This window comes from Hyperolius riggenbachi, chromosome 10 (assembly GCF_040937935.1).
Source record: "Hyperolius riggenbachi isolate aHypRig1 chromosome 10, aHypRig1.pri, whole genome shotgun sequence".
NCBI classification, from domain to species: domain Eukaryota; kingdom Metazoa; phylum Chordata; class Amphibia; order Anura; family Hyperoliidae; genus Hyperolius; species Hyperolius riggenbachi.
Window position 1 is genome coordinate 241,945,140 of NC_090655.1, and position 15,738 is coordinate 241,960,877.

At 44.6% G+C, this 15,738-nt stretch overlaps 1 protein-coding gene across 1 annotated transcript; it reads left to right on the plus strand.

Moving 5' to 3' along the window:
* Window positions 1–6,451: 6,451 nt before the first annotated feature.
* On the plus strand, window positions 6,452–15,437 carry LOC137535052 (zinc finger protein 613-like). Its single transcript, XM_068256818.1, has 9 exons — window positions 6,452–6,607; window positions 7,790–7,909; window positions 9,021–9,179; window positions 9,938–10,054; window positions 10,495–10,629; window positions 10,713–10,836; window positions 11,213–11,310; window positions 11,416–11,983; window positions 13,843–15,437. The coding sequence occupies exons 1-9, from the start codon at window positions 6,593–6,595 to the stop codon at window positions 14,937–14,939; spliced, it is 2,433 nt and encodes an 810-aa protein (XP_068112919.1). The 5' UTR covers window positions 6,452–6,592; the 3' UTR covers window positions 14,940–15,437.
* The last annotated feature ends 301 nt before the right edge of the window (window positions 15,438–15,738 follow it).

A 15,738-nucleotide genomic window follows, 5' to 3' on the forward strand; every position in this document is an offset into this window, starting at 1 on the left:
AGACAGCCCCCTGTGAAGACTAGGTCTGACTCTGACACACCAGCCTCTGTTGGGAAGAGTTAGTGGATGTGATAGGAGTAGAGAGAGCTTAGCTAGCTACCAGGGGCGTAGCAATAGGGGGTGCAAAGGTAGCCACCGCATCTGGGCCCTTTGGGCTAGAGGGGCCCACCCTCAACCACAGTATTAGTTCTTTATTGGTCCTATGCTGATAAAATTCATTTCTATAGATGATTAGAATAGCAGTGATCATTAATACACTGTTTCCCATCCCTTTCTTGCACCTCTGACACTGTGGTTTTCCTTGATTGGTTTTGGTGTGGCGTATCAATTGTTATGTATAGAGAGCTTGGGGGGCCCCAATGCAAAACTTGCACTGGGGCCCACAGCTTTTTAGCTACGCCACGGCTAGCTACTTCTCATCTATTTGCAGTCTACTGAGTGTTTGTGGTTTGAAAATCTCTACAAATAGAAGCTACAGCAGGCTGGATTGTAGTTGTACCCAGAAAGACACACGAGACGGCACACCACTGGCTGCAAACAATTTTGCTGTATTGGATCAAGTACACTACATGTTACGGATTTTACATCCTTCCTCAGGTGTCAAACAGCAAATGAAACATACACCATTATATATCATCAGGAGAGCAACCACACCCATCATGGCTAACTCCACCCTCTCCCATAATCACCAATGTCCATCTCCCAAAATAGTCTTTGCGGTCATCTGGCACTCCCACAGGCTACCGATAATACATAGAAAAAACTGACCGTCATTCAGGCACTTCCAACGATGGACTGCCACTACTCCACCTAAAAATGACATGCAATACATAAATAACATGTATACACACATCTTAGAATTATACAGTATACCAACATCTTTTTATAAAAAACATTTGAGAGGTAGCCTCTCATTTATACCTCTCGGGGCTACAACATCCAGCATATGTATCCATCTGGATTCTTTTTGTTTTAATACTTTCTCTAAATCACCCCCTCTATTCGATGGATTTAATGCCTCCAAAACACACCATCTCAGCTGTGATGCATTGTGTCCCATAGCAGCAAAGTGTCTTGCTACCGAAGTGTCATAGCTCTTTCGTTCACCTTCAGCAAATTTGCTGATGGCCCTCTTATGCTCCTGTATCCTGGTCCTCACTGCTCTAGTGGTCTCTCCAACATACATTAGCCCGCAGGGGCACTTGAGCCCATAGATAGCCCAAGGTGTAGAGCAATAGTGTCTTCCTTTAATAGTGATTTTACGTCCAGTGTGTGGGTGACAAACTACCTCTCCTTTAATGATGCCACTGAATACATTGCAATTAAGACACGGATGTGTCCCTGGTTTACCTGTGCTCACCTCATCACTCCTGGGGGCGGTATCCGTATGCCTAACACTGTCCTGAATCGTCCTACCCCTCCTAATTGAAAATATGGGCTCCTCTTTGAATAATGCCCCAATCTCTTTGTCAGTGCTTAACAGGGGCCAAAATCTACGTATGGACTCTTTAATTAATGTGGTGTTTTTCCCCAAATTGAAAAAATTAGACAGGAGGTGCGAGCCATCGATAGGTCCACCCTGTTACATGGTTCCTCTAGAAAGGGCAGCTCCAAGGGGATACCATTGGTCACCAATTTGGGGAAAAACACCACATTAATTAAAGAGTCCATACGTAGATTTTGGCCCCTGTTAAGCACTGACAAAGAGATTGGGACATTATTCAAAGAGGAGCCCATATTTTCAATTAGGAAGGGTAGGACGATTCAGGACAGTGTTAGGCATACGGATACCGCCCCCAGGAGTGATGAGGTGAGCACAGGTAAACCAGGGACACATCCGTGTCTTAATTGCAATGTATGCAGTGGCATCATTAAAGGAGAGGTAGTTTGTCACCCACACACTGGACGTAAAATCACTATTAAAGGAAGACACTATTGCTCTACACCTTGGGCTATCTATGGGCTCAAGTGCCCCTGCGGGCTAATGTATGTTGGAGAGACCACTAGAGCAGTGAGGACCAGGATACAGGAGCATAAGAGGGCCATCAGCAAATTTGCTGAAGGTGAACGAAAGAGCTATGACACTTCGGTAGCAAGACACTTTGCTGCTATGGGACACAATGCATCACAGCTGAGATGGTGTGTTTTGGAGGCATTAAATCCATCGAATAGAGGGGGTGATTTAGAGAAAGTATTAAAACAAAAAGAATCCAGATGGATACATATGCTGGATGTTGTAGCCCCGAGAGGTATGAATGAGAGGCTACCTCTCAAATGTTTTTTATAAAAAGATGTTGGTATACTGTATAATTGAAGATGTGTGTATAACACTGCCAGTGTATACATGTTATTTATGTATTGCATGTCATTTTTAGGTGGAGTAGTGGCAGTCCATCGTTGGAAGTGCCTGAATGACGGTCAGTTTTTTCTATGTATTATCGGTAGCCTGTGGGAGTGCCAGATGACCGCAAAGACTATTTTTGGAGATGGACATTGGTGATTATGGGAGAGGGTGGAGTTAGCCATGATGGGTGTGGTTGCTCTCCTGATGATATATAATGGTGTATGTTTCATTTGCTGTTTGACACCTGAGGAAGGATGTAAAATCCGTAACATGTAGTGTACTTGATCCAATACAGCAAAATTGTTTGCAGCCAGTGGTGTGCCGTCTCGTGTGTCTTTCTGGGTATTGCCTAAAGCCGTGGGAGCAATCCGGCTGGGACAAGGCACCGGCTTTAGTTACAGGTTTGTCTAAACCTGTTGGACGCGCTCTCCAGGCATCTACAGTGTGTGGATTGTAGTTGTATTCTAAAACAAAAGTCTTTTTTAAAGGAGAACTGTAGTGAGAGGTATATGGAGGCTGCCATATTTATTTCCATTTAAGCAATACCAGTTGCTCGGCTGTTCTGCAGATCAATGTGGCTGCAGTAGTGTCTGAATCACACCAGAAACAAGCATGCAGCTAATCTTGTCAAATCTGAAAATAATGTCAGAAACACCTGATCTGCAGCATGCTTGTTCCGGGTCTATGGCTAAAAGTTTTAGGGCCCATTCAAACTAGAGCGGACATAGCTACCTTACCACACTGTTCTGCGTTGACGTCATGTAAGTCTATGGTGACGCATGTCAGTGTGAAAATCCACCGCAGGTTTTAGGTGTTGTGCATGCACGGAAGTGTATTTTTTGCACTATGCTTCCGTGCTTGTGATCACATCGGCCACAGAAGCGAGCGTCACTTCCTGCTCGGCCGGCTGCCAAACAGGAATTACCACGGTAATCCCCCCCCCCCCCCCCCCCCCGCACCGTTGCCACCAATCTGCAGTGTGAAACCGGCCTCTGATAGACAGTATCAGATTGTCATATTGTTTATGTTGACTGTTATGTAAAAATGCCTTGTAAGTGTAAACCTATTTGGTCGATAAAGTGTGAATCTGATTACAAGTGATGGGTACTTAGGGTTTTACAATGAAACGTTTATCTCATCATATCCTATAAGTCAGTTCAGGTATAATATAAATAATACATTTACCTATACAGTGCATGTCACTGTTAACCACACTACCATTCGCTCCAACCTCTCAAGCCTGCTGTCTGGGTGTCACCCTGGACTCCGAACTCTCCTTCACTCCCCACATCCAAAACCTCACAAAGTCCTGCAACTTCCACCTTTGTAACGCCCCCAGGACTTCTCAAGAGCTGCTCCAACACTTTGGAACTCTCTACCTCCACCCATTAGGGCAGCCTCCTCCTTCAACATCTTCAAGAAGGCCCTCAAAACTCACCTTTTCACTCTGGCCTACCACCCCTCACAATAGCCCACAACGGAACTCTGGTCCCTACCTTTCGTATCTCTACCTCTCCTTCTAGATTGTAAGCCTTTGGGCAGGGTCCTCCTCCTTTTGTGTCCTACCTGATCAAGCACCTCCATTACTGTGAACCCATGCTATGCACTTGAGTGAATCTAACTTGCCTAATCACCATACTCCATCCAGTGACTGACTAAGCATTACCTTATGCTCATACTGTGCTGTGTGATCTGGTTTTCTTGTATTCCTGTATTGTCATATTGCTGTATATCACCCCTAAAGATTGTCTGTAACCTAAATTAATGTTCAGCACTGCGTAATATGTTGGCGCTTTAAAAATACAATAAATAATAATATACAGAGCTCTACACTTAAAATCGGGATAAGGAAGGGGTAAAGAGTGACAGCCGAATTTGATTAAAAAAAAAATAGGGACAGCTGGGACATATGCACTATCAGTCTCTATCCCTGCTGACAAGATAGAAATGTTCTCAAACCAGGACACCATATAGCAATTAAACCCCAAAAGAGTAATTCCTTTCCACACAATCTAACACTAAAAGAATTTACTTTCCTGAGGTTGGGCTTGGGTCAGGATGTTTACACACGACAGAGATTGTCTGTGGTTTGTGTTTTTGCAAATTCACGTTCACCGCACATCTAATGCATCGTTTTCAGATGTGATCTTTTTCTGCCTCTTTACAGGGAATCTGAGCAGATGCATTAAAAGCAAATCTGAACTTACCTGCGACTTCCTCCAGCCCCCCGTACACCGCAAGGTCCCTCAGCGTCCTCTGGGTCTCCTCCGTGGTCCCGCTGGTGGCCCCATTAGTGCCGCGACTTTGGCTGAACACACCCGACTCAATCACACGCACATCGCCGTAACCGTCCTGTGCATGAGCGGTTCTCAAAAGACTAAACCACGCATGTGCAGGATGCTTACGACAATGGGCGTGTGATCGAGCTGGGTGCGTGGACCGCACTAACGGGACCAGGGAGGGGACCCAGAGGACGCTGAGGGACTTTGCGATCTACGGGGGGCTGGGAAGCCCCAGGAAAATTCAGATTTACTCAGTGTCCCTTTAACCACTTGCCGACCGCACACTCATAACGTGCGTCGGCAAAGTGGCAGCTGCAGGACCAGCGACGCAGTACTGCGTCGCCAGCTGCAGCCTAATTAATCAGGAAGCAGCCGCTCGTACGAGCGGCTGCTTCCTGTCAAATCACGGCGGGGGGCTCCGTGAATAGCCTGCGGGCCGCCGATGGCGGCTCGCAGGCTAGATGTAAACACAAGCGGAAATAATCCGCTTTGTTTACATTTGTACGGCGCTGCTGCGCAGCAGCGCCGTAAGGCAGATCGGCGATCCCCGGCCAATCAGCGGCCGGGGATCGCCGCCATGTGACAGGAGACAGCCTGTCACTGGCTGCACAGGACGGATAGCGTCCTGTGCAGCCGGATCTCCAGGAGGGGGCCAGGTAGGAGAGGGAGGGGGAGGATTTCGCCGCGGAGGGGGGCTTTGAGGTGCCCCCCCGCCACCCACAGCAGGCAGGAGAGATCAGACCCCCCCAGCACATCATCCCCATAGGGGGGAAAAAAGGGGGGCAATCTGATCTCCCTGCCTGCACCCTGATCTGTGCTGGGGGCTGCAGAGCCCACCCAGCACAGATCACTCAAACCAGCGCTGGTCCTTAAGGGGGGGTAAAGGGTGGGTCCTCAAGTGGTTAAATCGTTTACCAACGCTGCATTTTTTCACATGGGCGAATTGCCTGTAATGTAAGTCAACATAAATGCAGAAAATCACATTTGGTTCTGTAAAAATTGCACGCAATTTCAATGTTAATTACTTACAATTTTATGTACATTGACTTTATTGGTGTGCACTAAACATCACAAATCGGTTACAAAATCTGCACAAGAAAAAAAGAAAAACGTTCTTGAGGCAGGGAATACACTTGATAGTTTTCTTGCGCGTTTTCTGCACAGAAAATCTGAGAACTCATGTTAATCAATGGACTAGTTCACACTTAATGTGTTTTTCGCGCACAGAAAAAAAACTGACATTCTGCATTATGATTCTGCACATTTTGTCAGTTTTCTGTATCAATTACATTAGCTGCTGTGAAAAAAACATAGAAACACACTTGGGGCTTGATTCACAAAGGGGTGCTAAGTGTTAGCACGCTTGTGAAAAGCCCCTTAGCACGCCTAAAAGAGGTTTTTGCGCGCTAATTCGCGCATGAAACGCATTGCGCGCAAAGTTTTGCACGTGAAAAGTTTGGCTCGTCCGCAAAACGTTGCACCGTTCACACGCTAAATACGCTTATTAGGTTATTTAGTACGCGAACCGTGCAACATTTTGTGCGCATCGCAAATCTTTGCGTGCACAAAGTCTTTGTGATTGTTGAAGCTTTGTGCGTGCTAACTACTTAGCACCCTAGTTAGCATGCCTAAAGGCTAGGTTAGCACCGCTTTCTGAATCGAGCCCTTGGTATGCAGAAAATGTATGCAGAAAAACTCACGCAGAGTCAGGAATGCAAAAAAACCCTGTAAAAATGCAGCCAAAAATTGCAGAGAGAAGTTTGAGTGCTGCCTGATTAACTATTCACAGTCCTTGCAGCCCACATCTGATCACTATGCTGAACACAATACCATAGAACAAATACATGAGAGCTGCAGTTCTGCTTTGCTCCACAAGATGGTGGTGTCACGACAGGAAGACACAGACAGGAAGCCATAGATAGATGAAGAGGGAGGAACCGAGGAAGTACAAGAGACGTTGCTGGGAATGGCAGCAGAAGAGGTAAGAAGCGAGTTATTTATATTTAACACCCAGTAACCCGCCTATGCCTTCCCAATTACTAGCAGCTGCTGTTACACACATACAGTATATGGATCAGTGTATATGTTATGTGACGTCTTCTTTATCCGCAGCTCCTCTACCAGAGGCCTGTGAGCTTGAGAGCTCTGCACAGAACCTTATCTGTTCCTATCACTGCTCTGATGTTCCTGACATCTGTTGGAGCCAATCTCCTAGCTTAGGAGTGAAAGCAATGACTACTCCTTCCACCACTGGGACCTCTTTGGTCTTCACCCTCCAGAGTCTCTCTAGTTCCTATCTCAGGCTCTGCTACTTCTCCAGTTCCTCATTCTCCTACTTCTGATGTTGCTGTCACTTGGAGCTGCCACATCTGTCACCACTGTTGTCTTCTGGTCCCTGTCTACTACCTTGATGGCTGATTGAATAGCCAGAGCCTGTCTGTCCGGAGCAGTGCTTTTCGGCGCTGCTAGATTTGGGTGCAGCCATAGACTATAATGGCAATCAGTCTATAGCGGCGCTCAGTGAAGTTGCTTAAAAGACACAATAATTCGGCCTCCAGCAATCGCTGGAAGCCGAATTATACCATTCCCCAGTATCCATGGTGGCCTGGAGGGGGAATAGTAATTAACACAGCCCGGACTTGTGCAGAAGCAGGATCAGCCATATACTGGCTGTATCCTGCACCCAAGTCTACCGGCACCGTTTTCAAATGTACTCTGTCTTTCCATCTGGATGTAGATGTCATACAGATCTTAACCCTTTTCTCTTCTGTAACTTTCTGTGGTATCACATTTCCTTTGGGAGGGTTTATCCCACATGCTGTGCAGATGTTCCTGTACACAATGCAAGCTGCAGCATGTGGTTGTGCCATTCAATGTATGCTGTGCCTGCCTGCTTCTTACACCCCTCCTCTATGTGTTGGACTGTCCCTGAGGCTTCTCTGTACAGCCTGCACCTTAGCTCTGATGTACGTGATCTCCACTTCTATGGTCCTGGTGCTTAGTGTCTTGTCTCGTTCTTTCTTCTCTGGTTCACTGTAATAACATAAGGTATAACCATCAGCCTCCATGATGCACAGTGTGTGGCGCATGTAATACTTTCCTGCCCTTATATAGCCCAGGTTGCAGTAATCGAGATAATTCTTATGTTGTTATCTGCCTACAGATAAGGACTTCTTGTATGGATCACATGACCACATCAGTGAGGATGGACGAGGACTGGAGTTACATGACTGACAGGATATTAAACCTCACCCTGGAGATCATCTGCCTGCTTACCGGAGAGGTGAGGAGGATTCTGGGAGGTCACATGACTTCACTTTTTTTTTAAAAATGCATATTTGTCCTGAGCGGGGAAACAGGCTGAGCTGACGAGTACAAATTAAACTGTGAAGTTTGTAGGCCCGGGCTGCAGCAGAATGTTAACTTACCTGTCTAACCGCTGCACACTGCTTTCTAACTTCCTGACACGTCCTCCTTCTGGCTGCTAAAGAGACTCTAACAAAAAAAAATGTCCTACTATCCTACAAGTTCCTAAACCTATTCTAATGTGCTCTGGCTTACTGCAGCGCGTTCTACTATCACCCTCTCTGTAATAAATCAACTTATCTTTCCCCTGTCGGACTTGTCGCCCTGTGTCTGGAAGGCTGCCAACTCTTCACTGTTATATGCACTCCCCCTTCCAGGCCCCCTCTATGCACACTCCTGTGTGTTATTTACTTTAGACAGCCTCTCTGCTCTCTTGTCAGTGAGAGAAGAGAGCTGCCTGGATAAATCGTCCTCAGTTAGGCTGTGAAAAGAGTTGGGCTGAGGAATTACAGACACAGAGCTGTCTGCAGGAAGAAACAATCAGCCTGTCACTCTTCAGTGGATAATAGCTACAGGGGAGAAGGTAAACACACAATTGATCTCTTGAGATTCAAAAGGAATGCTGTATACAGCCTGCTTGTGTATGGATGCATCTTCTATGTGTGGACATACTGTACATCAACCTACTTCCGGTTTTAATTGCCATTTTGTTTGTTTATAAACAAACTTTTTAAAACTGTTTTTGACTACTTTTAATGCGGCGAGGAGCGGTGAAATTGTGACAGAGGGGAATAGGAGATGTCTCCTAACGCACTGGTAGGTTTACTTTTGTGCAATTTTAACAATACAGATTCTCATTAAGGGAGGAGTGTTGGTAAGGTTGAGAGCAGCGTGCAGTGAAGCCATGGCCTGTGCCCACCAAACTACAGGTTCAGTTTTGAACTCATCAGCTCACCCCTGGTGGTGAGTATTATTGTGAGTTGTCACATGACATCACTCCTATCTCTACTAATAAAACACAGACCTGACTAGAGAGGTGAGAAGGATTCTGGGAGGTCACATAACATTGCTGGTGTTGTTCAATACAGGGTTTTCCTCCTGTGAAGTATGGTGACCAGGTGACAATCACAGTTCCACCACCTCACTTCCTGGTGCCTGAGAGAAACATGAAGAAGATTCTACAAGTCATCAACAAGATCACTGAGTTGCTGATGGGAGAGACGTTGCTGGGAATAGCAGAAGAAGAGGTAAGAAGCGAGTAATTTTATATTTAACACCCAGTAACCCTCCTATCCCTTCCCAATCATTAGCAGCTGCTGTTACACACATACAGTAAATAGACCAGTTATGTGTCGTCTTCTTTAGCAATTACTACCCCTGCCCACCACTGGGACCTCTTTGGTCTTCATCCTCCAGAATCGCTCTAGTTCCTCTCTCAGACCCTGGTACTTCTCCAATTTCTCATTCTCCTCCTTCTGATGTTGCGCTGCCACATCTGTCACCACTGTTGTCTTCTGGTCCTCGTCTACCACCTTGATGGCTGATTGAATAGCCAGAGCCTGTCTGTCCATCTGGATGTAGATGTCCTACAGGATCTTAGCCCTGTTCTCCTCTGTAATCTTCTGTGGAATCCCCTATCATTTGGGAGGGTTTATCCCTCATGCTGTGCAGATGTTCCTGTACACAATGCAAGCTACAGCATGAGATTGTGCCATTCAGTGTATGCTGTGCCTGCCTGCGTCTTACACCCCTCCTCTATGTGCTGGACTGTCACTGAGGATTCTCTGTACAGCCTGCATCTTAGTTCTGATGTAGGTGATCTCCACTTCTATGGTCCTGGTGCTTAGTGTCTTGTCTTGTTCTTTCTTCTCTGGTTCACTGTAATAACATAAGGTATAACCATCAGCCTCCATGATGCACAGTGTGTGGCGCATGTAATACTTTCCTGCCCTTATATAGCCCAGGTTGCAGTAATCAAGATAATTCTTATGTTATCTGCCTACAGATAAGGACTTGTATGGATCACATAACCACACCATTGAGGATGGACGAGGACTGGAGTTACATGACTGACAGGATATTAAACCTCACCCTGGAGCTTATTTGCCTGCTTACCGGAGAGGTGAGGAGGATTCTTGGAGGTCACATGACATTACTCTTTTTTTTTTTTTTTAAATGCATATTTGTCCTGAGCGGGGAAACAGGCTGAGCTGACGAGTACAAATTGAACTGTGAAGTTTGTAGGCCCGTGCTGCAGCAGAATGTAAACTTGCCTATCTAACCGCTGCACACTGCTTTCTAACTTCCTGACACGTCCTCCTACTGGCGGTTAAGGGAGGAGTGTTGGGAAGGTTGAGAGCAGCGTGCAGTGAAGCCATGGCCTGTGCCCACCAAACTACAGGTTCGGTTTTGTACTCATCAGCTCACCCCTGGTGGTGAGTATTATTGTGAGCTGTCACATGACATCACTCCTATCTCTACTAATAAAACACAGACCTGACTAGAGAGGTGAGGAGGATTCTGGGAGGTCACATAACATTGATGGTGGTTTTCTCAACACAGGATTTTCCTCCTGTGAAGTCTGGTGACCAGGTGACAATCACAGTTCCTCCACCTCACTTCCTGGTACCTGAGAGAAACATGAAGAAGGAGATTCTACAAGTCATCAACAAGATCACTGAGATGCTGATGGGAGAGGTGAGCAGTGCTGGGAATTATTGGACATTGCCCATTAATGGCAAGGGAGATGTCTGTACTGACTGTGTCATTGTGTGTGTCAGGTTCCTATAGGTTGTCAGGATGTCCCATCCATCTCCTCCAAAGAGGAGTGGCAGAATGTAGAAGGACACATAGACCTCTCCAAGGACATCATGATCGAGAACCAGCTGCCCCTCACATCACCAGGTAAGAGGAGACTTTCATTTCTTACAGAGGAGAGAGCAGTAAGAAGGGTCCACCTAGATCCCTCATCCCCTGATAAACACATAGAGACAATGTATACAGTCAGGGCTCAGCAACACTATAAGTGCTTTTCTGAGGGCTTTGTGATTGATTAGCGCTTTTTAAAAATCGCTCCCATTCACTTTCATTAAAATTGCGGTAAAAATCGCCATGATTTTACGAGTGCGCAATCGCAGCGATTTTTACGCAATTTTTGCAGAGATTTTAATGAAAGTGAATGGGAGCAATTTTTAAAAAGCGCTCAAAGCGCTAATCAATCACAAAGCGCTCAGAAAAGTGCTTATAGTGTTCCTGAGCCCTCAGTGTGTGTTTCCTACAGATGAATCCAGTAACAGCAACCCACCAGAGAGATGTACAGGTCCTCTTTATTCCCAGGATTGTACACAGGAAGATCACACCATCCCCCACTGTTATCAGGTAGGTGGAACTGAAGGTTTAAAGCTCAAGTCACTCTAAACTCCATGAAAGTATATTCTATGTAGTTTCAGTTTATTCATACTTATGATTCTTTTTTTAATATAGGGTTTAGAATTTACTAGTCTGAAAAATGATATTGAAGAGAAAAAAAAGACTCCTGTAAAGTTTCAACAGCAATCTGCAGTGGAAGGTGGATTAAAAAAGTCAATAAAAAAAGAAGAAGAAGAAGAGATGAGGGGTGATCATCAGAGAATGGAGGAGGGTGACATGATGAGGACAATTAAAAAGGAAGAAGGGACACCTGTGAGGAGTGATCAGCAGTGTATGGAGAAGGGTGACATGATGAGGACAAGTAAAGAGGAAGAAGAGACATATGTGAAGAGTGATCAACAGTGTATAGAGGAGGGTGACATGATGAGGATAATTAAAGAGGAAGAAGAAACATATGTGAGGAGTGATCAGCAGTGTATGGAGGAGGGAGACATGATGGTGACAATTAAAGAGGAAGAAGATGAGACGTATGTGAGAGATGATCATCTCTCTATGGAGGAAGGTGAAATGTTGAGGATAACTAATGAAGGAACGTATGTAAAAAGTGATCATCAACCTACGGAAGATGACAGCAAAATTATATCAATTAAAGAAGACAAATGTTCTCTGAATATTAGCACAGGTAAGTTATAATCATCAAATGCTGAAATAGAGAGGTGATGAGCTTAGTGTGGACTAATTGTAAACTAGAAGTTTGAGGCTACTGAGATCAGGTGAAGAGGAGCTAGTTAGTAATGGGTTAAGAGAAGTTTTAGATTTAGGACAAAGTAAATGATAGGGGCAGCTGAGGCATGACATTTTGTACCATGAGAGGTTAAAGGAAACATCCAAGCAAATACAAAAAGATCCACTTACCTGGGGCTTCCTCCAGCCCGTGGCAGCTGTCTTGTGCCCTTGCCGCAGCTCCGGAGGCTCCTGGTCTTCTCCGCTGCAGAACCCGACCCTCACCTGCGCAGTACCGTCCTGATGACGTCGGCTGGACCACGTGACTAGCGCGGTGGAGTGCAGAAGGCACCGACCTGGAACTCGGCCTGGCAAAGTCGGCTGCGCCAGCGGAGAAGACCGGGAGCCTCCGGAGCTGCGGTGAGGGCACAGTACGGCTGCTATGGGCTGAAGGAAGCCCCAGGTAAGTGGATTTTTTCTTTTCTTTTTTTTTTATTCCTCAGTATAACATCATAGCACCAACAAATGAGGAGGCGATACTGTACACCATATGAAAGGCCCCATCTCCATTCCTCAGTATAACATCATAGCACCAACAAATGAGGAGGGGATACTGTACACCATATGAAAGGCCCCATCTCCATTCCTCAGTATAACATCATAGCACCAACAAATGAGGAGGAGATACTGTACACCATATGAAAGCTCCACAGTATAACATCATAAAACCAACAAATGAGGAGGAGATACTGTAAACCATAGGAAAGGCCCATCTCCATTCCTCAGTATAACAGCATAGTACCCACAAATGAGGAGGAGATACTGTACACCATATGGAAGGACCATCTCCATTCCTCAGTATAACATCATAGCACCAACAAATGAGGAAGAGATACTGTACACCATATGAAAGGCCCATCTCCATTCCTCAGTATAACATCATAGTACCAACAAATGGGAAGGAGATACTGTACACCATATGAAAGGTCCATCTCCATTCCTCAGTATAACATCATAGTACCAACAAATGAGGAGGAGATACTGTACACTATATGAAAGGCCCATCTCCATTCCTCAGTATAACATCATAGTACCAACAAATGAGGAGGAGATACTGTACACTATATGAAAGGCCCATCTCCATTCCTCAGTATAACATCATAATACCAACAAATGAGGGGGAGATACTGTACACCATATGAAAGGCCCATCTCCATTCCTCAGTATAACATCATAGTACCAACAAATGAGGAGGAGATACTGTACACTATATGAAAGGCCCATCTCCATTCCTCAGTATAACATCATAGTACCAACAAATGAGGAGGAGATACTGTACACCATATGAAAGGCCCATCTCCATTCCTCAGTATAACATCATAGCACCAACAAATGAGGAGGAGATACTGTACACCATATGAAAGGCCCATCTCCATTCCTTAATATAAAATAATCTTCAGTTTACTGACACTGTGATGCAATTTGTGATGGTTGATTTTGGTATTCTCCAATGCGCTTACTACTAGTTGGGGTTATATTTTGACCCGTTTCCATTGCATAGCTTTATGAAGGTGTTGATAATAAGATGTATGTATGTATATATATGTGTATATATATGTGTATATATATATATATATATATATATATATATATATATATATATATATATATATATATATATATATATATATATATATATATATATATATATATATATATATATATATATATATATATATATATATCTCTGAATGTAGAACTAAAGAACATAAGACAATAATACAGTTACTAAAAAAAAATATATACATTTCCCCACAGATGGGCATGATGTTGGGAACTTTTCAGAGGGACATCTTCATCCAAGCAATACAGAACCGACGTCACATCCGACACCTCACACAGGCATCCATCCTTTCTCATGTTCAGAGTGTGGGAAAGGTTTTAATGCCAAAATAAATCTTATTAGACACCAAGTCAGTCACACAGGCAAGCAGCCTTTTTCTTGTTTAGAGTGTGGAAAATGTTTTACTCGGAAATCAAACCTGGTTAATCATCAGAGAGTTCACACAGGTGAGCATCCTTTCTCATGTTCAGAGTGTGGGAAAGGTTTTAATACCAAAATAAATCTTATTAGACACCAAGTCAGTCACACAGGCAAGCAGCCTTTTTCTTGTTTAGAGTGTGGAAAATTTTTTGCTCGGAAATCAAACCTGGTTAATCATCAGAGAGTTCACACAGGTGAGCGCCCTTTCTCATGTTCAGAATGTGGGAAAGGTTTTGGTAAGAAAGGAGCACTTTTAGAACACCAGATTAGTCACACAGGTGAGCGCCCATTTTCATGTTCAGAATGTGGGAAAGGTTTTATTAGGAAAGGAGAATTTCTTATACACCAGAAATTTCACACAGGGGAACGTCCATTTTCATGTTCAGAGTGTGGGAAAGGCTTTGTTCAGAAGGGAGACCTTCTTCTACACCAGAGAATTCACACAGGAGAACGTCCGTTCTCATGTTCAGAGTGTAAAAAAGATTTTCTCAGAAAAAGGGACCTTCTTACACATCTAATAAATCACACAGGTGAGTGGCCATTTTCATGTTCAGACTGTGGGAAAGGTTTCTCTCGGAAAGGAGTTTTTCTTGCACACCATCGAATCCACACAGGGGAGCGTCCTTTTTCATGCTTAGAGTGTGGGAAATCTTTCCGTATAAAAGGAGACTTTGTGAGACACAAAAAGATTCATGCAGCTGAGCGTCCTTTTGAATGTTCAGAGTGTGGGAAAAGCTTCTATGAAAAACGTATTCTCAAGAGACACCAGAAAGTTCACACAGGAGACCGTCTCTTTCCATGCTCAAAGTGTGGGAAATGTTTCTTTACAAAAGCTCAAGTTTCAGGACACCAAAAAAAAACACACAGGTGAACAACCTTTTACTTGTACAGAGTGAGGCAAATGTTTTGCCCAGAAAATGAGTCTTATACACGTGAGAACGGTGATCGGCCTAAAGGATTTTCAGAGTGTGGGAAAAGCTTTCAAGAGAAACAGCAACTAATAGACCATCAGAGAGATCATGACTCTTGATTAACATGACAATTAGAAATGAGTGAAATTGTTGAATTTCTTTTTACTAGATTAGCTGATAGAGGCTTTGGGGAGTAAATAATGGACCAGCACAGGAGCCATACTTTTTTTTTTTTTTTTTTTTTTATCTTGGGCACTAGCTGCCATGTTTCTCTATACCTGACCTTATTGTAACCCTGACCCCAGCTAGCTGCCTTGCCATGATGATGGAGAGTGGACTTGTGGGAGAGCATATGACTTCTAGGGTGACCGTTGTTGTGCCTTATAGCTTTTTCTTTAGTCCCATCACCAGGATCACATGATGGGCTGTGCTGACAGTTAGGACACAGAGAGGAAGGGGCGGCCATGGTGAGGGAGGAAGGGGGAGGGCACAGTAAGAGAGAAAGGGGTGGGGACAGTGTGGGAGGCAGGGGCGGGCACGGTGAGGAAAGAAGGGGCAGGCATGATGCAGGAGAACGGAAGGCACTGTAAGGAAGAGGTGGGCCCAGTTTATAACTCAGGCAGAACCTTAACTGAGAGGGATATGGATGTTTCCTTTTTAACAATACCAGTTGCTTATCAGTCACGCTGATCTCTTTGGCTGCAGTAGTGGCTGAATCACACCTGGAACAAGCATGCAGCTAATCCAGTCTGTTTTCAG